The 23,117-nt window shown below is 39.5% G+C and overlaps 1 protein-coding gene across 4 annotated transcripts in view; it reads left to right on the top strand.

Annotated features, from left to right (window-relative positions):
- LOC141488891 (merlin-like) overlaps nucleotides 1-23,117 on the top strand; it is a 58,566-nt gene that overhangs the window by 13,615 nt on the left and 21,834 nt on the right. For 3 of the 4 annotated variants that reach the window (XM_074189326.1, XM_074189325.1, XM_074189327.1), the window contains exons 5-9: nucleotides 7,314-7,397; nucleotides 10,745-10,813; nucleotides 13,708-13,790; nucleotides 16,653-16,728; nucleotides 22,324-22,461. In XM_074189326.1, coding sequence (XP_074045427.1) covers nucleotides 7,314-7,397; nucleotides 10,745-10,813; nucleotides 13,708-13,790; nucleotides 16,653-16,728; nucleotides 22,324-22,461 — 450 coding nt within the window. The remainder of the gene's footprint in view (nucleotides 1-7,313; nucleotides 7,398-10,744; nucleotides 10,814-13,707; nucleotides 13,791-16,652; nucleotides 16,729-22,323; nucleotides 22,462-23,117) is intronic. The other variant, XM_074189328.1, reaches the window with a different exon arrangement.

The raw sequence follows: 23,117 nt of genomic DNA on the forward strand, positions 1-23,117 counted from the left end.
GACATTATTCATCTATCTCATCCTCTGCCCTCCCTTTTCCCTTTTCCCTTCAGTCTTTCTCAGCATCAGAGTCTTTTTCAATGAGACCTGTCTTCTCATTATGCAGCAAAAGTGTTTAAGCATCAACTTCAGTATTTGATCTTCATTGACTTATTTGATCTCCTTGCACTCCAAGCAACTCTCAGATTCTCAAACTTTAAGAAGTTGTTTCCAACACAACAATTCAAAAGCATCAATTCTGTGGTGCTCAACTTTTCTTATTCTGTATTCTAATTATCACAGTTATACATTGCTACTGGAAAAACCATAGTTTTGACTATATGGATCTTTGTTGGCAAAGTGACATTTCTACTTTTAGTATGCTGTCCAGATTTGCTATAACTTTCCTTTCAAGAAGCAAGTGATTTTTATCATTGCATTTGCTGTCTACAGTGATTTTAGAGCCCAAGAATATAAAATCTGACACTGCTTCCATTTTTTCTTACTTTATTTGCCAGGAAGTGATGGGGACCAGATGCCAAGATCTTCATTTTTTTTTATGTTAAACTTCAAGTTAACTTTTATAGTCTCTTCTTTTTTTTAATTTTAGAAAGGTTTTATTTATTTTGAGTTTTACAATTCTCCCCCCATCTTGCTTCCCTCCTCTGACCCCCCACAGAAGGCAGTTTGTTATACTTCATTCCCATAGTATGCATTGATCTAAATTGAATGTGATGAGAGAGAAATCATATCCTTAAGGAAGAAACATATAGTATGTGATATAGCAGAATTACATAAAAAGATAACATTTTTTTAAAAATTAAAGGTAATAGTCTTTGGTCTTTGTTCAAATTCCACAAATCTTTCTCAGGATACAGATGGCAATCTCTATTGCAGATATCCCAAAGTTGTGCCTGATTGTTGCCCTATTGGTATGAGCAAGTCCATTAAAGTTTTTTGTTTTTTTGTTTTTTTTAGATTTTTTTCAAGGCAATGGGGTTAAGTGGCTTTCCCAAGGCCACATAGCTAGGTAATTATTAAGTGTCTGAGGTTGGATTTGAACCCAGGTGCTCCTGATTCCAGAGCTGGTGCTCTATCCACTTGTCACCTAGCCACTCCAAGTCCATTAAAGTTGATCATCACTCCCATGTTGCTATTAGGGTATGCAATGTTCTTCTGATTCTGCTCATTTCACTCAGCATCAGTTCATGCAAATCCTTCCAGGTTTCCCTGAATTCCCATCCCTCCTGGTTTCTAATAGAACAATAGCATTCCATCATAGATATACCATAGTTTGTTAAACCATTCCCCAGTTGATGGATATTCCCTCAGTTTCCATTTCTTTGCCACCACAAACAGAGCTGCTATGAACATTTTTGTACAGGTGATGTTTTTACTCTTTTTCATAATCTCTTCAGGGTTATAGTCTCTTCTTTTACCTTCATCAAGTGACTTCTTAATTCTTCTTTGCTTTTTACCATTAGAGTAATATCATCTATATGGCCAAGATGGTTGATATTTATCCTGGCAACTTCAATTCTAGCTTTTGATTCATCCAACCTGGTATTTTGCATGATATACTCTGCATAAAGATTAATAAGATGAACTCTATGCAGTTTTGTCATATTGCTTTTCCAATCTTAAACCAATTAGTTATTCTATGTTTGGTTCTGTTTGCTTCTTTTTCTTTTGAATTTTTTTTGTTGCTGAACAATATGAACCTCTCTGTCCATAGTTCTTCAGTACACTATTATCAGATCTAATCCCTTAAATCTATCATCACTTACACTTCATATTCATAAGGGATGTTATTTAGATTATACTTTTATGATGTGATGATATTCCTTAAGTTTAAATCTGAATTTTTCAATAAGAAGCTCACAATCTAAGTCACGATCAGCTGTAGGTCATGTTTCAATTGACTGTATAGAGCTCCTCTACCTTTGGCTACAAAGTCTATAAATCAATCTGATTTCCATATTGCCTGTCTGGTGATGTCCTTGTGTAGAATTTGCCTTTTAGATTGTTGAAAAAAAAGTGTTTGCTGTGGTCAATGAGTTATCTTGACCAAACTCTATTAGTCTCTCTGCCCTGCTTCATTTTGGTCTCCAAGGCCAAATTTACCTGTTATTCCAATTATCTTTTCATTTCCTATTTTAGCATTCCAATTCACTTTAGTGAATGTGATATCTTTTTTGAAGTTTTCTGGAAGATGTTGTAGGTCTTCATAGAACTGATCATCTTTGGTTTCTTCATCATCAGTTGTTTGAGTATATAACTTGTATAACAGTGATGTTGAATGGTTTGCCTTGGATTTGTTTTTCTCACCTTTCTATTCCTCCTCCTCCTCCACCATGGGGTTAAGTGACTTACCCAAGGCCACACAGCTAGGTTATTATTAAGTGTCTGAGGTAGGATTTGATCTCAGGACCTCCTGACTCCAGGGACAGTGCTCTATCTGTTGCACCACCTAGCTGCCCCTTTTTCATTTCTTCTAAGGAATTTTTGCCCTTAGTAGTTTATATAATAATCACCTGAATTAGGTTCACCCATTCCTGTTCATTTTGAGTTCACTGATGCACAAGATGTCATTATTTAATTTTTCCATCTCTTGTTTGATCAAATCCAGCTTACTTTGGTTCATAGAAGGAAGTCAACTAACCTAATCCTTGCCCAAAGCATCAGTCAGATTCTTTCAGAAGATCCCCTTTGTCTGGTAATTCTATACTTTTGCTGGGCAATTTATTCTGATTTGAGACATAACTAATTATTGGGAATTTTTTACTCATGTTAGGTGATGTAGACCTTATAAATTCTACCCACTTGTCCTCCTCTTGCCTTGCTAGGCCAATTTGAACTAGTCTAGTTCACCTCCAAATCTTGATCTGAGAAGGAAGATAAATTTGTAATACAGTTTAGAAATTTTTCATCCAAAACTTGGTCAAATGATTAAGTTTTGAAACTTAAAGCAATGAATTCTAAGCTATGCAGAAAATTCTACTGTCCATATGATATCATCCTCAAGTTTCTGATTAGTCAAGGCCTTACTTAGATTATTGGAATTTACTTTTTTTGGATTTATGCAAATCACTTCACCTCTGCTTGCCTGTTTCCTCACATGTAAAATGTGAGGAAACTAGTAACTTCTAGTTAGCTAGTAACTTCTAGCTGGATCATATCACACTGATTATTCATATTGAATTTACTAAAACTCCCAGATATTTTCAGACAAACTGATGCCTATCCTTGTCTCCTCCCAATCTTTTATTTGTGAGGTTGATCAGACCACTGTATAAGTCTTTAAATTAATCCCTATTAAATTTTATCTGATTAGATTTGACTTACATTCTAGTCTGCCAACAACTTTTTGAGCCCTACCTTGTTAGTCTGTGTATTGACTATTCTCTTAGCTTTGTGTTATCTACAAATCTGGTAAGTATGCCATCCATCCCTTTATCCAAGGCCTGAGAAAAACATTAAAACCACCTGGGCCTTAGCACAGCTCTTTAGGGCCTTCACTAGACAAACTACCTCCTTCCCAGTGGACAAGAACAACTCCTCTTTAAGTTTGGAGATTCAACTGCTTTTGCTAGTTGTTATCATCATCTGCTCTACATGGCCCCATTATTTCCATTGGTAGTATGAAACTTGGCTGTATATTTCCCTATAATCTAGAAAAACTTGATCTACCAGTGTAATAACCTGGTCAAAAAAAAGGAAATTACCTTAGCCTGACATAACTTCTTAAGGACAATAGCGCTTCTCACAATTTTGAATTTTTCCAGGAATTCCAGGCAAACTCATTGACCTTAGTTTTCAGGCCCCATTTTTGTCTGTCTTTTAAAGATCAGAACATACTTCCTTTTCTAGACCTATGACTCCTCTCTCATTCTCTACTGACTTTCAGAGAAAATAGTTGTGATTCAGCAGATAAGTCCACCAGATCTTTTCACGATTCAGCAAATATATCCACCAGATCTTTTTATATGGGTCAGTGGAACTCATCCAGGCTCAGTGACTTAAAGACTTCTGAAGGGCAACTGAACATTTTCTTATTTACTCACTATTTATCTTAGGTTTCATCTTGGTTATTTCTGTTCTTTTCAACCCAAAGATAATTTTTTTTGTCAGGAAAAAATATTCAAGCAAAATGAAAGTTGGACACTTTCACTCAGTTTGTTATCATAATGATTAGATGAATAAAAATTTTAAAAAGTTTTGTTGCTTACAGTAATGAATCTTCAACTTTCCAGAAAACTTTGCTAGCCTCAGTGATTTAGTCCCCAAGGTCTGTGGCATCTTGGTCTTTGTATGATACCTTGTAGGTGCTTAATAAATGTTGGTTGGATGATCATTCCATCTGTCCCAGGCCGCAGTCCTACTCTATCTTTCATTGTCAGTATAGCTTGACAAGATACAAATGTTTTTGCTGGTTTTAGTTTTCTTACCTGTCTTAGCTCTGTCTGAGGTTGAGCTCTTATGTATATATGGGAAAGTAATTACAAAGGATAGGTGAATGGGAGTATAGTTTTAGGACTTTCCAAGCACAACAATATGCAAATAATTCTTCCCCTTCCCTCTCCTCCCAATAGAAGATGGTTGCATGGCATCCTGGAATCTTTCATAACCTGAAACTCCTCGTATCCTCTATTGCTAATTCCTGTTGTGACTTCACAGGCAGCTTTGTGGGGTAGTGAGGGTGATTACAGGGAAAGAAGGGAAGACTCAGGGTCTCAGAAATTCCCAGGTCTTTGGTGCTCTCTCCCATATTTTCTTTCCCCACCTTCCCAAAGAGATTAAAGCATTTCTGTTGGGGACTTCCAATTATGAAAAGTTTTCTAGGGAAGGTTGTATCCAATAGAGTATAAGTGATTTTAAAGTGATATATTCAGGGTTTTGGTCATAAAGAATTTTTGTTTCAATTCCTAGTAATTCAGTTTGATAAATTGAGAATCTTCTATGTGAGAAGCATTGTGTTTGCCTGGGATAGAGAAAGAGTTCCTCACAGAGTTTCAGTGCTAATGGGGTGGCAAGGTTAGAGCTAGTATCCATCTCTAGATAGCTCAGAAGCAGGAAAGAGTACTAGCAGTTGGGAGCATTCATTCAATCATGAAGATATTCAACAAAAACTGAGGGGCCAGGCAATATGTCAGATATGCAAGGAGATACAAAGATAAAAAATAAAATAGTCTGCCCTCAAACCCACTTATATTCTCATGAAAAGGACATATACTAATTAATATATACATAATATATATAATATTTATAAGTATATATATGTATATATATTTAAAATGTACAAGGGATATAAACTAATGAGTGGATACAACTATGTCTAAAAGGCAGACGTTTAGGTGTCTGGGTGTGGGTGGAGGCTTTCTAATCCATGGGAGGACAAGGAAAACTTTTCTAGGAAGGGAAGGAGGAAACTGACTTTTCAGCCATAGTGAAGGACATACAAAGGTACAGGTTGGGATAGAATGTGGGATATGAGGGATAAGTCAGGGATGTAGAGTATATGAGAAGTGATCTATCATAAGGAAAAGGTAAGTTGGAAGCCAGATTGTAAAGAGTTTTTTTTTTTTTGGAAAAGCAATGGGGTTATGTGACTCACCCAAGGTCACACAGCATAACCCCTTGAGACTGTGCCGATGGGCTGTGCAGGCAGGGCTACAAAGAGTGATCACTAGAGGAGGATGGCAAGGTTGTGAATGTCAGTGACTACAAGGATGGGGGTGGCTTTGACAGAAAGGATGGTTAAGAAGTGGAGTGGGGGGGCAGCTAGGTGGCCCAGTGGATAGAGTGCTGGCCCTGGAGTCAGGAATACCTGAGTTCAAATCCAGCCTCAGACACTTAATAATGACCTAGCTGTGTGGCCTTGGGCAAGTCACTTAACCTCATTGCCTTGCCAAAAAAAAAAAGAAGTAGGGTGAACTTGTTGAATTTCAGATGCTGATGGAGTGTCTAATGAGAGGTGACTGATGGGCACTTGGTGATACAAGCTTCATCCTCTGGAGAGAGGCTAGGGATGAAGATTGAAATCTGGAAGTGATCTGGATAGAGCTGAGCAGATAGAGTCTAGAGAAAGAAAGGCTTAGTCCAGAGCCTTGGGGTCATCTGCCCATTGTGGGGGACAGGTTGGGATGGGGGGTAGAGATGACCTAGAAAAAGAGATTGAGAAAGGGTGACTGACAGACAGGAACAAACCAAGAGAGAGTATTATCCTAAAAACACAGGAAATAAAGCATCCTTTCAGGAGAGGTTGGTCAACAGTGTCAAATGTGTCAGAAAATTCAATAGTAATAATTATAATAATAGCTAAAGTTGTATAATTCTTTGATGTTTATAAAGCCCTACAGATATTACCTCATTTGAGCCTCACAATAACCTTGGGAGGTAGTTGCTATTATTATCATTTTACAGATGAGGAAACAGAGGCAGAGGTCATGTGCCCCAGATCACACAGCTAGTCAGTGCTGAGGCAAATTTGAACTCAGGTCTTCTCAGCTCCAAGTATGATACATACTCTGTTAGAGGTCAAGAAGGATGAAGGCTGAGAAAAGGTCATCCAATTTAGCACTGAAGAGATCTCTGGTAACTCTGGAGAAAAGTCTCAGTTTATTTGATGAGGTTGGATGCCAGCCTGGTTAAGCGAGTGAGAACTAGTTCTAGAAAAGTGGTTGGGAGAAGAAGTTGAGTGAGGTAAGGATTGTTAGCAAGGAGGGCCAGAGGAAGATTTTATAAAGTGCAAGGAAGCCCTGGGCATGTTTATAGACCATGGAAACAGTAGAAACTAATACTCAATCAAGCTTCTCATGCTTACTGGTGAGGGGCAGTTGGGGTGGGGAGGAGATGAAGATACCAGTCAGACCAATCTCTTAGGGTTGCCCTGGGGCTCAAGGGAGATGATGCAATTTACTTTATAACATTTAAGAGATTATTTAAATGTAAGTTACTGCTATTACTAGATCTCCCACAAAATGGGAAAGATGTGTCTTACCTTATCTGAACAACTGAAACTTTTCAGGAACCTTATTTAACAGAACATTTTCTTGATTTGATTCAAAAAATCAAAATGAAGACAGTCTGAATTGTCCCCATTCTAACCTTTATTAGCCTGTTGTGGTTCAATTAATACAATCTCAGTTTTAAATAGCACTAATTATGCAAAAACTTAAAAAACTTAAAATAAAAAATAGGAAAGAAACTTTCATTGTACTTCTGTCATTGGGACATGGTCTGAGTATATTTATATTTACTTAACCACTGATACCTTTAACCAAATCCTAACTTGGGACCAGTTAGAATCAGGCATAATTGTCATTATGTCTTAGGTAAAGAAACAGATATTGGAGGAAGAAATCTATTGTTCTCCAGAGGTCACTGTTTTGTTGGCGTCTTATGCTGTACAGGCTAAGGTGAGTGTATAGAATTTATACCTTTATTTTTAGATTTTTCTTTTTTTTTAGTTTAAGCTTAATGTCAGTAGAAAAGTTGAATATTGCATTTTACTGGATACAGAAAAACCCAACCTCACACCACTAAATGTTTATACTCTAAAGAAACAAGGGGGGCGGCTAGGTGGATCAGTGGATAAAGCATCAGCCCTGGAGTCAGGACTTTACCCCATTTGCCTTGCAAAAGACCTTAAAAAAAAAAAGAAAGAAGGCAATTATGTAAATTAATCTATTTGGGGAGGATGAAATACATTCAGGCAGTTGTATCTTTTTTTTTTCAGTCATGACTAACTTTTTGTGATCCTGTGTAGGTAAAAATTCTAGAATGGTTGGTCATTGCTTTTTCCAGTTCATTTTGTAAATGAGGAAACTGAGGCAAATAGGGTTAAGTGACTTGTCCAGGGTCACCCAGCTCCTAAGTGTCTGAGGCTGGATTTGAACTTGGGAAAATGAATCTTCCTCACTCCAGGGCTGGTGCTCTATGCCCTATGGCGCCATCTCGCTGCCCTTCAAATAGCTGCAGGGCTATTATAGAAAGGCAATGTTAGAGTACAGTTATCCCTTCCACATTACAACTTTCCCCTTCAAAATTTGATATATTGAAGGTTAGCATAAGAAATTAAATGGAAATCTTTTGGAAGTTTTCTGAAGTCACAGATGGGCCAGCAGATGACACAGAAAAAGTTTAGAAACTCAGAATTGCATAAAATATATGTATATCAACATATTTTATCTTTTAATACCAAAATAGTTCAGACTTTTTCTATGGTACAAAAAGAGGACCAAAACATTTTATGCAGATTTCCTAGCACATGAACCCTTAATCCTGCAATGTTGGTAGTGGATTTGAGGGTTGGTCTCCAGAAGATCTGGGTTCAAGTTTTACCTCTGACACTTACTGGCCATGGGACCCTGGGCCAGTCATTTGTCCTCTGTGCATTCTAAGCAGCTCCCTGAGTCAAAGTTGTGAAGAAAGTGCTGATTTGTCCTGGTAAAGTGAGTTTCCTTCCCAGTGGCCAGTGAAATCACCGGAGCTAGTCCTTTGGCTAGCACTTTGTCTGGTTTTATGAAAGAATGTTCTACAAAAATAATGACAATAACAATAGCCTGTTTACAAAGTGTTTCACAAATATCATCTCACAGGACATTCAGAGGCAGGTCATCTTAGGATCCCCACTTCACAGATGAGGAAACGGAGGGGGAGTCATTTGCCCAAGGTCACCCTGCTAGGAGATGTCTGAGTTCACATTTCTTCCTAGTGCTCTGTTTCCTGCCACCTAACTGCTTCATTTCCACTGAGTTGTTTCACTCTAAGTTCTGGGCCTCTCAGTTAAATTTGGCCCGAAGGGAGCTTTCCTTCAGTTTATCTTTCCCTGTATCTCTTCTCATCAGCTTAGACCCTGGGGCACAGTGGAGCAGAGGCTACCTGGCAAGGAGGGACAGCTTTGCCTCCATTCTTAGCCATGGAATTCCTCCTCGCATTTTGTCCCTTCCTTCCCATGACTCTGCCACCCACCTGGTGCAGAGCCTTGTCACCTCCTTCAGAGCCCTTCAGAGCCCAGCCCCCTCCTACCTTTCCACCAAGGTTCCCTGGACATCCTGCTCTTCCACACCAAGATGCCCTCTTAAGCAGCTAGCGCAGCTACTCCTAGACACTTAGTAGCTGTGGGACCCTGGACTTAACTTCAGGTAGCCTCAGCTGGCTCATCTGTAAAATGGGGATGATAAGAGCCCCTCCCTCCCTCCCAGAGTTGTGATGAGGATCTAATGAGATAGTCATGGTCAAGTGGGCAGCCCAGGGCTGGCACAGAGTCGTGAGCTGCAATCCTGATTCTAGAGCTGGGCAGGCTGCAGATATCTTCTCACCTTAGCACTGTCTGCTGACTTCCCTGCCTTCTTCAAAGTCTCAGTTAAAATTCGGTTCCAATGTCTTCCCTCTGTTTGTTATTTTCTACTTATCCCGTATAAGACTCATGTGTATACAATTTTTAAAAAATTATTTTTTCCCAATTACAAGCAAAGATAGTTTTCACCATTCATTTTTTGTAAGATTTTGAGTTCCAATTTTTCTCCCATCCTCCCTTCCCTTCATCTACCCCTTGACAGTGAGTAATCTGATATAGGGACATACCTGTATGATCTTGTTAAACATATTTCCATATTAGTCATGTTTTGAAAGATGAATCCGAACAAAAGAGAACAAACAAACCATGAGAAGGGAAAAAACAAAACATAAAGCAAAATTTAAAAAATGAAAATAGTGAGCTTTTTGTCTATTTAGACTCCTTAGTTCCTTCTCTGGATATGGATGGCATTTCCAACCCAGTCCTTTAGAATTGTCTTTTCTCATTGAACTGCTGAGAGGAACTGCATCCATTATAGTTGATCATCAGCTAATATTGCTATCAGTGCGTATACTGTTCTCCTGGTTCTGCTTACTTCACTCAGCATCAGTTCTTGCAAGTCTTTCCAGGCTTTTCTAAAGTCTGGCCACTCATGATTTCTCACAGAAAAATAGTACTCCATCACATTCATATACCATAACTTGTTTAGTCATTCTCTAATTAATGGGCATCCCCTTGATTTCCAATTCTTTGTCACAACAAGAAGAGCTGCTTTCAATATTTTTGAACATGTCTTTTTCCCTCTTTTGTGATCTATTTGGGATACAGATCCAGTGGTGGTATTGCTAGATCAAAGGATCTGCACAGTTTTACAGCCCTTTGGGCCCAGTTCCAGACTGCTCTCCAGAAAGGTTGGATCGGTACACAACTCCACCACCAGTAGAGTAGAGTTCCAGTTTTCCCACATCTTCTCCATCATTGATCATTTTACTTTTTTATCATATTAGCTAATCTGATAGGTGTGAGGTGATACCTTAGAGTTGTTTTAATTTGCATTTCTCTAATCAATAATAATTTAGAACATTTTTATATAACTATAGATAACTCTAATTTCTTCATCTGAGAATTTCCTTTTCATATAATTTGACCATTTATCAGTTGGGGAGTGACTTGTATTCTTATAAATTTGACTCAGTTCTTTATATTTTATTGAAAATTGTTTCCCATCTTTCTGCATTCCTTCTAACCTTGGCAGCATTGGTCTTATTTGTGCAAAACTTTTTCGATGTAAATGTGTATATATTTATTACATGTTGTCTCCCCTATTAGATTGGAAACTCCCTTAGGGCAGGGATTGTCTTTTGCCTCTTTTTGTGTTTCAGCTCTTATTATAGGGACTGGCATAGAGTAGGGGCTTCACAAATGTTGATCTTTACCCTAACAGGGATCTTGTTTCTATTTCAGTATGGTGACTATGATCCCAACTTTCACAAGCCAGGCTTCTTATCCCAGGATGAACTGTTGCCCACAAGAGTGAGTATCTTGTTACTTAGCTGATCTTAGGCAAGTCACTTAACCCGTGTCTACAAGACTGAATTGCATTTCTCATGCTTTTGAGTTCTTTTCACTTTTAGGTTAAGAGATGCCAGGAGACATTTCTAATGAGACAGGAGACAATCACCAAGAAATAGCTTTTTCTTTCTTTAATGTTGATTTCTGTGCTCTCCTTCCAGTTCTTCAAAGCCTCTGGAAATTTCCACTGCCTCTGGGAAGCTTTTCTACCTACTCTAGATGATACTGATTTCTTTCCCTTCTAGTTTTTAAGAGAACTCGTTTTCTGACCTCTATGTTTTGTCATTCCATTATATTTAATTTTGTTCTTTACTACAGGGATTCTTAACCTGGGGTTTGTGTACTCTAAAGTGTCTATGGATAGATTTCAGGACATGTGAACTTGTAACTTTAAACATTTTGATAACTTCATTTCAGCAAAATCATTTTCCTTTGTAATCCCATATATTTATTTTTATACATTTAAAACCATGATTCTGAGAAGAGGTCTCTAGGTTTCACCAGTCTGCCCAAAGATTCCATAATACCAAAAAGTTAAGGACCTCTGCCACTTGGTCTTTTATTTTTCTAATTACATGTAAAGAATTTTCAATATTCATTTTTAAATTTAAATGACTGAACCTGAATTTGAACTCAGGTACTCCTGACTCCAGGGCCGGTGCTCTATTCACTGCGCCACCTAGCTGCCCCTTCACTGTGCCACCTAGCTGCCCCAGCATTCTTTATCCTAAGTCATTTAGAGTTCTCTTCTTCTCAGAGGTCATTCACAGTGGATCATCCTGCAATACTGTATAAGGAGGGGAGAGCTAGGTGGCGCAGTGAATAGAGCACCGGCCCTGGAGTCAGGAGGACTTGAGTTCAAATCCTACCTCAGACACTAATCACCTAACTGTCTGACCTTGGGCAAGTCACTTAACCCCATTGCTTTGCAAAAAAAAAAAATATTGTATAAGGAACATTTCCCATGGCTTCTGTTAGTGTCAGTTCTTTCTGTTTGTCATTTCCCAAAATAGAACAGCATTTCATCTTGATTACATACCACAATTTGTTCAGCCAGTCCCCAAGATGGGCATCCCCTCAATCTCCAGCTCCCCACCACCAGAAGAAATCTGCCATAAATATCCCTATATGTATAGGTTCTTTTCCTCCCATACTTCATCTCTTCTGGAATATAGACCAAAGGGTGGGGATGATTTTACAGCCCCCCTAGGCAGAGTTCCAAATTGTTCTATAGAATTGTTGAATCATTTCACAACTTCCCCAACAACACATCAGTGTCTCAATTTTCCTACATCCCTTCCAATATTAGTCATTTTCGCCTTCTGTCCTTTAACCAATCCAATAGGAATAAGTAGTACCTCAGAATTGTTCCAATCTGCATTTCTCCCATCAAAAGTGAGGTTAGACATTAAAAAAAAAATTAAATAGATTACTTTGATAATCTCATTCTAAAACTGTTCATAGTTCTTGATCATTTATCAAATGTTCTCTCAATGATTTTAAAGTCATTGAGGGGAAGACCTATATCTCACACTTGTTTGGAATCTAGCATAGTGCTGGTTTATCCAATTTTGTTTTTTCTTAACGAACTGGAGGATGACTGTATTTGGAGACCTCAGGTTGAAGAATTCCTGCCTGGGACCTTTGGTTGACTGTAGACTCTGAGAGTCTGCAGTGCTATGTGTGAAATTAAGAAAACCGTTGCATAGACTCTTAGACTATGTTACCTGAACTATGGTGTTCAGAACAAGGCTGGCAATAATGCTACTATATGGTGTGGAGTTAGAGTGTTATCTTCAGTTCTGAAGAGAACATTTTAGGGTAACCTACCCCCCCCTTCCCATTCCCTAGCTCCTACTTAATATAGCAGATTGGGTTCTCTGAGTGATTCCTGCTGTTCTAGGAGTCATCCTGAGGGCTTGGGGAGTTTAAAGTCCAGATACTCCCAAGCCCACATGTAGTGGCCAGTGACTGTCAGCCCCCTCCCTCAACTTTCCCCTTTGGTGGAGATTTGGCATTGGCAAGCTTGTTCCTTTAATTCACCTTACAAATTTTCTCTTTCTCAGGTGCCTCATGGCACTTACACCTACTAGCTGGGCAAGTTCCTTTGCCTTGTGCTCTTAGTTTTTTCATCTCTAAAATGGAGATACCTCAAAAGAGTGGAGGGTAATTTTATGGTGGTGATCTTTCTTTGTAAACTCAGACCTTTTGAAGACAGGTTGGAGTGAGTAAGCCAGCCTAAGGAGTGAATGGGCATCCATATAACCTGTGAGGGAGATATGAGCTTCCATAGTGGATGGCCACCCTTAACCTTCCTCTGTTATATTTAATAAGAACCCTTCAGGGAATAGGGTATTTTTTTAACCTCATAGGGCTATTCTGAGAGCTCCCCCAAAAAGCATACATTAAATGTTCTGTGATAGACAAATGATAGCACTTACTAATGAAATTCTCTTGTAATGAAAATTATCCAGAGCAGTTGCTGTTGGGGCTGAGTTGAATAAGGATGAAAATGAGGATGATGGTAAGGACAAGAATGATGATGAAGAGGATGAAGAGGAGGATAATAATTAGGAGGGTGAGGAGGGGAGGAGTATAATAATGAGGATGAAGATAATTATGAGAGGGAGGTTGATGAGGATAAGGAGAATGAGGAAGAGGAGGATGTGGAAGAGAAGGGGAGAAGGAGATGTAGAAGGGGAAGGGGAGGATGATGAGGAGTTGGAGAATGAGAAAGAAGAGTATAATTATGAAGAGGAGGTTGAATGGGGGAGGATATTAATATTTCCATCTTTAATTAGCATGAGGAGAACCTTTTCCTTCTCAGAAAACTCATTTCTTCTTTTTCTTGGCAGGTCCTCAAGCAGTATCAGATGACTGTTCATATGTGGGAAGAAAAGATAACAGCCTGGTATGCAGAGCACAGGGGTATTGCCAGGTAGGGAAACATACCACACTTTAGAAGACCATGAGCATGAGGCTGGATTGTTTGAGGCTGCTACCATCAAGTCAAGGCAACTAGTGTTAATTGAGCACTGAAGGTCTTCCAGGCTCTGTGAACCTTTTCTTGGACTAGCTGCTTGGACTGTGGTTTATAAAATGTAATGATCCAGAATCTTCAGTAAAATACTGTCAGTGGGGTATTCAAGGGTCCTGGGAGAATTTGCATATAGAAATGTTGGCTGGTGTTATTATTTACTGGTCATTATTATTAATAATAGATGACCTAATATATAACAGGAAAGTTTATTTGTGCCTTCTTTTCTGTCCTAAGACACTCTTTTGAGGTCAGAACTCTAGACATCTGTAGGATCTACAAGGAGTAAAGTTGAGCCCAGTGAGTTAATTGCTCATTGTCTTACACTGGAAGAGCCCAGGTCTCTGCCCTGTGAGTCCAAGATTCTCCACCATCCTGCTTGGGCCCCTGCCAGATCTCAAGTCATCACACCTCGTGTTTTAGAGAATACTCAAGGAAGTCAGAAGCTTCTTAGATGGGCAGAGGAGGAGGAGAAAGAATTCTTCTTAAGTTGTACTTTGTTATGGAGGGTCAGAATGGTTCCAGGTGACTCATGGTTAGCATGGCCTCCTGGCTCACCTTCCGGCCACAGAGAAACCTTCTGAGGGACTCGTCCCAAGAGCAAGTACTGGTGACTCCCATGGCCAAAGCAGAAAGGACATCTCCCTGCTCATGATTTTGGGAATTAGAATATAATATCTTAATTAGATCATAATCTGTATAGCATTTTAAATTTTACAGAGTGCATTACAGGAGCTCACTTGAGCCATAAGTTCAGGTGTTAAGATTTACTTTTTTAGGGATGAGAAAATTGAGGGCAGAAGGTAAAGAAACTTGCTCCTGGCTAGCATATGAAGTGAGAGGATTCCTGTTTCTGAGTCTAGGTCTTCATCCACTACCTCTCTGTTCTTGGGAAGAGTTTGAGGTACCTGAGAAAGAGAGTATTTCTAGGGTGAATTGAAGGGATGAGGATTTCAGATCTCTACTATGGGAGAAACTGACTGTATCATTCTTCTTCAGGTACATTCTCTTGTGAATAAACTTGTGTAAAGTATGGCCATAGGAACATCCCGAAGAGAGCCAGGTCATGTACACACACACATCTTCAGGAGCAGAGCTGCCCCTCCTGTGCCAGTGTGCCTGTTCTGTTTCTTATTGGTGCTAAGAGCCACATGAGAGAATTTAGTTAAAATTACAGAATTTTCTGTATGTTGGATAAAGACCAGGGAGAGGATGTTGGATTCCTGAGTAGGGACTGGAGAAATAAATCCATCAGAAATTACTGTCAACATTTAATTTCACTCATTCTTTTGTGCATCCATCCATCCATTCATCTATCTGTTCACTCTTTCAATTAGTCTTCAATGTATGCTTGCTCTGTATGCTAGAAATTGGGAGAGGTGCAAAAGAAAGGTAAGACATTTTCCCTGTTTTTTTATGGGTCTAGTTAGGAAAACCAGACATATATAGTGAAACTGTCAAATAACATTGTATTAATATATTGATATTTCTTTTTATTCTTTTTAAATTTTTTTATTATTGATATTTCTGTTTTGTACTTCTTGAAACGGAACAACATGAGGTCCTTGTGTTAAAATTATCCTTGGGGATCCTTAGTTTAGAAGAAGGTCCTTTTGCTTCTTTTGTAATTCAGCCTCCTTGCGTATTTATATGAAACAAGAATTGGTTGGGCCATCTCTCTGGAGTCAGTAAATCAACTAATATTTATCAAATACTATAGAAAAAGTATTTTTCCAGTCTCTCTTCTAGCAGAGATGTGGGGTCTACCTGGCTGGTATTGGGGAAAGTAGGCAGGACCTGAAATGAGGAAAGATTATCCAATTCAGCCCCACTAGCAACTGGTCCTGGGATCTCAACTTGGTGCTTATTGGTTATAGGATCTTGTGTATATAATTTACTTTTCCAAATCTCAATTGATAGTTAAAATGGTGGTAACAATACTTATGCTAACTACCCTTCCTCTTCCCCCCAGATTCATAGGATCATAGACTTAGAGATGGAAAGTCCATTAGAGGACATTTAGTCCACTGCACTCTTTTGACAGATGTGGAAACCGAGGCACAAGATGGCTAAATAACTTGCTGGTGGTCACCACAGAGAGTATTTCAGCTGGGAGGAGAACTCAGATCTCCTTGACTCCTAGCCAAGTCTTCTCTGAGGAAGACACTTTGTAAACCTTACATTGACAGAGACTTGTAGCTTTTGAGCAGAAAGGGGCCTTATAAAGTTTATAAGTTTACAAACCACTCTTCTGAGCCAGTCACAGGCTCCAAGTCTCTTGTTTTACAGATGAGAAAACTGAATCCTACCCAGAGGCTTAATAACTTCCTGGGAATACACAGAAATAGAAGGTGGCAGAGACAGGGTTTGAGACCAGGTTCCCTGACTTTGAACCTATAGCTCTTTCCTCTATACCTTGCTGGTCTTCAGAAATAAGTTAATGATTCCTATCTGCAATTATAGCAGATAAAAGATGTAACAAGTTGTATTTTTAAAAAATTCTACACAGACTAATCAGAAACAACTGAATTAAAAATATGATTAAAATAAGATGATAGAAGTAATACCTTAGGACGGGTAGGTGGCTCAGTGAATAGAGCACTGGCCTTGGAGTCAGGAGGACCTGAGTTCAAATATGGCCTCAGACTCGTAATATTTACTTAGCTGTGACCTTGGGCAAGACACTTAACCCCAATGCTTTGCAAAAATATAATAATAACTTCCTATCTTAGATTTTTCCTGAACTTTGTGTCTGTTCTCCAGGGATGAAGCTGAGATGAACTATCTGAAAATTGCCCAAGATTTGGCGATGTATGGTGTCAATTACTTCCCCATTGAAGTAAGTAAAATTTAGTCTTAAAAGGGTCAGGCCATTATCTTCAGCTTTCCAGCCAGTTCATAAAAATTGAGTTTTTTCAGGGTTATGTTGGGATTACCAGTAAAATATATTTGGAGGTGGTTTCCAGATTACTGTTCTTTTTCTTCTTTTTCAAGCTGGAAAATGTCAAGTACTCTAGAATGTGTTAGATAACCAAGTTTTGGGCCTTGGGATCCCAGAAAGTCTCAGTCTGAATAAATCAACTGAGTCTTTCTTTTTAAATAAAAGCTATAAAGATATAACCTATATTATACTTTCTAATCCTGAATCCAGAAAAAAAAATAGTTGGAGAAGAGACTTAATGGAAGGGCATATGACACTAGTACTTTTATAACTTGAGCTAATTACTGCCAGGCCCTGGCTCCGTCACATCCAAGGAAAAAAAGGTCTCCTGCAGAGGAAGAAGAGATCTGACCTCAGATCTTCCTGAGAGCACTTGTATCCCTCCATCCAGTCTGCCACATTGTTTCTTCAAAAGGAAGGAGGCTATACACCAAAAAAGGAGGAACACAAAAAAAGAGAAAAATTGTATAAAAGTGAATAGTGGTAAATAACCCCGGGAGTAGTGGTGGGACTTCCTTTGAAGGAATTGTCTTATTTTAGTTAAAATTTTCAGCACACATTTGAAAAAGTTTCCTTATAAAAATCTTCCTCCTTAACACATCTTCAAGGTGGTCCTGCATTCTCAAATCCTGTGCTGTAGGTCTGCAAGCTCTAGCAGGAAGGTTCTGAGGAGGAGTCCAGTGATTAGCTAATTATGTTGGTCATCCGAGATCTTGTCTAATGAAATACAGAGAAGCTCATTATCAGAAATCTGCCTGCCAGGGATGAGGCTTTTGCACTAGCAGCCACATAGACTGGATTCTAGAATTTTAGTCATCCCCACTGACTGGAGTGTGCCACCAGTGAGTGTGGTCTCCAGTGTGGAGTGTGCCACCGGGGAGTGTGGTCTCCAGTGTGGAGTGTGCCACCCATGAAGCCTCAGGGAACTGATGGAGTGTAAGTTTTCATTTTGTACACATGGAGAAAAATTAGCGAAGAGATGCTTTATTCTTGGTGTCCACAGGAAGTGATCCTCATAGTCCACTAAGCTGTTGGATAGAAGTCACATTCCTCTTCTTCTTAAATTGGTCCTGCACCTGGCTTCTTGGTGCTTTTGTCACTCGCTCCCCTGGGGCAGCTAGGTGGCCCAGTGGCCTTTGGAGTCTGGAGGATGGGAATTTCAATTTAGCTTCAGACACTGGGCATTTACTAGCTGTGTGACCTTGGGCAAGTCAATTCATCCTGATCATCTTGCATCCAGGACCATCTCCAGTCATCCTGATTCACATCTGGCCACTGGACCCAGATGATTCCAGAGGAGAAAGTTAAGTTGATGATGTAGCACAGCACCTCCTCACTCAAATCCAATTCATGTGCATCACCTCCCTGATGTTATGGTCTTCTTTTTTTAAAATTTTATTATTTAAGGCAATGGGGTTAAGTGGCTTGCCCAAGGTCACACAGCTAGGTAATTGTTAAGTGTCTGAGGCTTGATCTATCTACTATGCCACCTAGCTGCCCCTCCCTTTTTTTTTTTGAAGAAAGAAAACATTAGAGATAGCAAAATTACATAATACATTAGACAACTTTTAAAAATTGAAGATAATAAGCTTTGGTCTTCATTTAAACTCCACAGTTCCTTCTCTGGATACAGTGGCATTCTCCATTACAGATCCCCTAAAATTGTCCCTCATTATTGCACTGATGGAGTGAGCAAGTCCATCAAGGTTGATCATCAATCACTCCATGTTATTGTTAATGTGTGTAATGTTCTTCTGGTTCTGCTCATCTCACTCAGCATCAGTTCTTGCAAATTTTTCCAGACTTCTCTGAAATCCTGGCCCTCATGATTTCTTACAGAATAATAGTGTTCATCACACACAGTTTGTTCAGCCAATCCCCAGCTGATGGGCAAGCCCTCAATTTATAATTCTTTGCTTCTACAAAAAAAGCTGCTATGAATAATTTTGTACATGTGAGATTTTTAACCTTTTTCATGATCTCTTCAGGGTATAGTCCCAGTGGTGGTATTTCTGGATCAAAAGGTATGCACATTTTTGTTGTCCTTTGGGCATAATTCCAAATTGCTCTCCAGAAAGGTTGGATCAGTTCACAGATCCACCAACAATGTATTAGTGTCCCAGATTTCCCACATCCCTTCCAACATTGATCATTATCCTTTCTGGTCATATTAGCCAATCTGAGAGGTGTGAAGTGGTACCTTGGAGATGCTTTAATTTGCATTTCTCTAATCAATAATGATTTAAAGCAATTTTTCATATGACTATGGATCGCTTTGATTTCCTTGTTTGAGAATTGCCTTTGCATATCCTTTGACCATTTGTCAATTAGGGAATTGATGTCATGGTCTTCTTCAAGAACAAAGGACAAACATCAATCAACCTACCACCTCTGTATATTTTCTCTGGTCATTACCACTTAAAACTTTCTAAATTCTTGCATGACTAGGAGACAGCTCCTTATCATTTTTTTTTTTTTGTGTGTGTGTCCTTTCTCTTTTGGTCTATAGCTGCTTTCTTTCTTTTTGAAGAAACAACATGGCAGACTGGATGGAGGGATACATGTGCTCTCAGGAAGACCTGAGGACAGATCTCTTTTCCTCTGCAGGGCACTTTTCCTTGGATATGATGTGCCATGGCCTGGGCTGATGTCTCTCGGGCACAGCCCCTGGAGGAGACAACAGAAACAAGGGAAGGGCCTCTGCCCACAATGGCTTTCAGGGTTATTCCATATAGCTCCAGTGTCTCAAGGACAGGTGGGAGCATTAGCCGGTGTGAACTAAGGGAATATAGCCTTGAATGAAAGGTTATATTGTTAATGTTCATTGAACCTCTCTCCCTGGCTAACAGACTGTGTTTTGAAGTTGGTCAGCCTTTTGATCTCAGGGATTGGTCACATTTTGGCTCCTGATTCTCTGGCTTGTGAACCAGGTGTGTCTGACATGCCAGGGCAGCACCACTCTGCTGCCAGGCTGGCTCACTTCCTCCAGGTTTTCGTCTGGGCAGGTACCACTACAGGGGGCTATTGTGCAAACTGCTTTGTTCCCCTTCTAGCTTCATATTGAAGAACCCAAAGATCTGGGGCACATTCAGAGTTTTAGAAGCCTCATCTTCTTCTGTAGGAATCTCAACAAGCATTTATTTAGCACCAGATGTGTGCCAGGTGGGAAACTAAGGGAACAGTGGATAGAGTGCCAGGCCTGGAGACAGAAGGACCTGAGTTCAAATTTCCCCTCAGACATTTACTAACTTTTTGACCCTGGACAAATCACTTCACTTTATTTGCCTCAGTTGCCTCATTTGTCAAATGGCCTGAATGAGGAAATGACCAGATCACTCCAGTATCTTTGTCAAGAAAATCCCAAAGTGGGCCACAAATTTGTGGACAAGACTGAAGCCAAACAAGAACAGACCAAGCTCTGGGATAAACTCTTAGGAAACAAAGAAGGAGAAAAACAGTTCCTGCCCTCAAGAGGTTCCCATCTAACAGGAAGACAACATGTAAAAACACTGTACTTATAAGATCTGTATGGGGTGAATTGGAGATCATCCTGGAGTCAACAAGTCTACAGTCAGTTATTAAGCACCTGCTGTGTGCCAGCATCATGTTAAAGCCTGGAGGTTTGAAGAAAGGCAAAAACCTCCCTCAAGGAGCTTACATTCTTTTAAAAAAAATTTAAGTCAGAGTGAAAGGAGAGAAAAAAGTCAGAGTGAAAGGAGAGAAAAAATATAGTACATGGTAGTGGAGAAATAAGAAAGGAGGGAGCAATGGCAAGGGTGGAAAAATATGGAAATAACTTTTGTGATGGACTTATCATAAAGAATGAGATCCACCCATAGCAGAGTTGTTGGTGTTGGAACAAAGACTCAAGCACATTTTTTGTTATTATTATTATTTGGGGGAGGGTGCAGGGCAAGTGGGGCTGGATGGCCTGCCTGGGGTCACATAGTGGGGTGATCTTTGGGTGTCTGGGGCTGGATTTGGACCCAGGTGCTCCTGGCTCAAGGGCCAATGCTCTGTCTGCCACCCAGCCACCCCTACTATTATTACTATTTTACTTTATTTTGGGTCTTTTTTTTCTTTCTTTTTTTTGGTTTTTGCAGGGCAGTGGGGATCGGGTGGCTTGCATGTCACATGGCTGGGTGATTGTTGGGTTTACGAGGCTGGATATGGACTCGGGTGCTCGTGGCTCCAGGGCTGGTGCTTCGTCCATTGCGCCACCTGGCCATACCTACAATTATTACTATTATTTTTTTTATTTTAATTTTTTTCTCTCCCTTTTACTTTTTTCACCCAAGCAAGTCTATCTATATTCATGGGGGAGGAGGGGTATTTTGTTTACTTGTAAACAAGAATATTTTATTAATGTAAAAAACCATTTGTACAAAATGAGAATAAAAAAATAAATTAAAAAAAAAACATCAAGCATGCATATATACATACACCCCTGCCCCCCAGTGAGAGGTTATATGCAGATTTTACATAAGCCTGAGTTGAGAGGAAAAGCCCAACAGGTACTTAACTGTTTCTTGACAGATCGATATAACCAATAAAGTATTTCCTTTTATGCCTATTGCCTATAAAAAAAAAAGAAAAAATTTTTAAATATTTATTTTCAATTCCAAATTCTTTCCCTTCTACTTCTTCCTACACCCATTAAGAAAGTAAGAGATAATGATATCAGACATACATATGAAGTCATGCAAAACATTTCTACATTAACTGAGATGGTAAAAAAAAAGAAAGAAAACTAAACAAAGAAAAATATGTTTCAATCTGCACTCAGTTCATCACTTGTCCCTCTGGAGGTAGATAACATTTTTCCTCATGAATCTTTTGGAATTGCCTTGGGGTCTTGTTTTGATCAGAGTAGCTAAGCCTCACTTCACTTTTACAGTAGTTCATATAAGCCTTCACAGGTTTTTCTAAAACTATCTTGTTCATCATTTCTTATAGCATAATAGTATTCCATTAGAATTTTATAGCACAACTTGTTCAGCTATTCTCTGATTCATCTCTTCAATTTCAAATTCTTTTTTTTAACCACAAAAAAATCTGCTACAAATATTTTTACACAAATAGGTCCTTTTCCATTTTTTCTCTTTGGGGTACAGCCCTAATAAATAGTGGTATTGCTGGGTCAAAGGGTAGGCACCATTTTATAATCTTCTGGCTATAAAAATTCCAATTTGTTCTCCAGAGTGGTTAGACCAGTTCACAGATCCACCAGCTTTGCATTAGTGTTCCTATTTTTCCACATCCTCTCTAACATTTGTTGTTTTCCTTTTCTCTGACATTAGCCAGTCTCAGAGGTGTGGGGTACTATCAGAGAGCTTACATTCTGATGAGGAAGGTAACATGCAAACAACCGTGTATAGATAAGATGGAGACTGGATAAACTGGAGATAATTAGAAGTCATTCTAATGCTTACTCTCTTTGCTTTAGCAGATTGTCTTTTTAACCCTTTCCCTCTGTAATTGGTTCTTTTGCAGCAAAATAAAAACCTGACAGATCTCCTGCTTGGTGTGGATGCTAAAGGGATCCATGTCTATAGTATCAATAACCGGTTCTCTCCAAACAAATCTTTTGAATGGAGTGCCATCAGAAACATTTCCTACAGTGAGAAGGAGGTAGGTGGGTATGGCTGAATCTTTCATGCTTTGTGAGAGTGTGGTTGGTTCGAACTTTTTAAAGTGTAGCCTGTTTGGGTCCTGGACGGAGAGAAGGTTAGTCATTCTTATTAGGGGCATGTAAAAAAAAATGAGGGAAAATAAATAGACAGACATGGGGCTTCCAGAAGACCCTCAGCCTCTGCTGCACTGTCACTGAGAGAAGACCGATGATCAGACTCTGCCTGGTTGCCAGCTGGGGCAAGTTGCATCCCCTTCTATTACATGTTTCCCAACAGAAGGCTTGAATGGAGATTTGGTAACAGGAGGCAGATTTACAAAGACCCACTTGGCTTCATGAGTCATAACAAGGGGATGGGAGCCAGAGGTGCTGATTGCAGCGAACAAAGGAAGTGGAGAACATATTCTTTAAACTTAAATATTGCCTGGCAGGAAAGGGTGACAGGAGGGAAATGGCCCAAGGGAAAACCTGGTCAGAGGTGGGATCTGGGTTCCATAGATCCAAGGATGGACTAGAGCCTGCTGCAACGGGCTCAGGAGAGCCAGGGGTTAAATTTTCAGACAGAATAAATCAGGGCTTGGTTGATTGTTTTGTCGATTGTCTGGACTTGAGGAAGTGAGGGAGAAAATGTGTCCCATGCACACCCTCCCCCACC

Source organism: Macrotis lagotis, chromosome 5, assembly GCF_037893015.1.
Source record: "Macrotis lagotis isolate mMagLag1 chromosome 5, bilby.v1.9.chrom.fasta, whole genome shotgun sequence".
In the NCBI taxonomy this organism is placed as follows: Eukaryota; Metazoa; Chordata; class Mammalia; order Peramelemorphia; family Peramelidae; genus Macrotis; species Macrotis lagotis.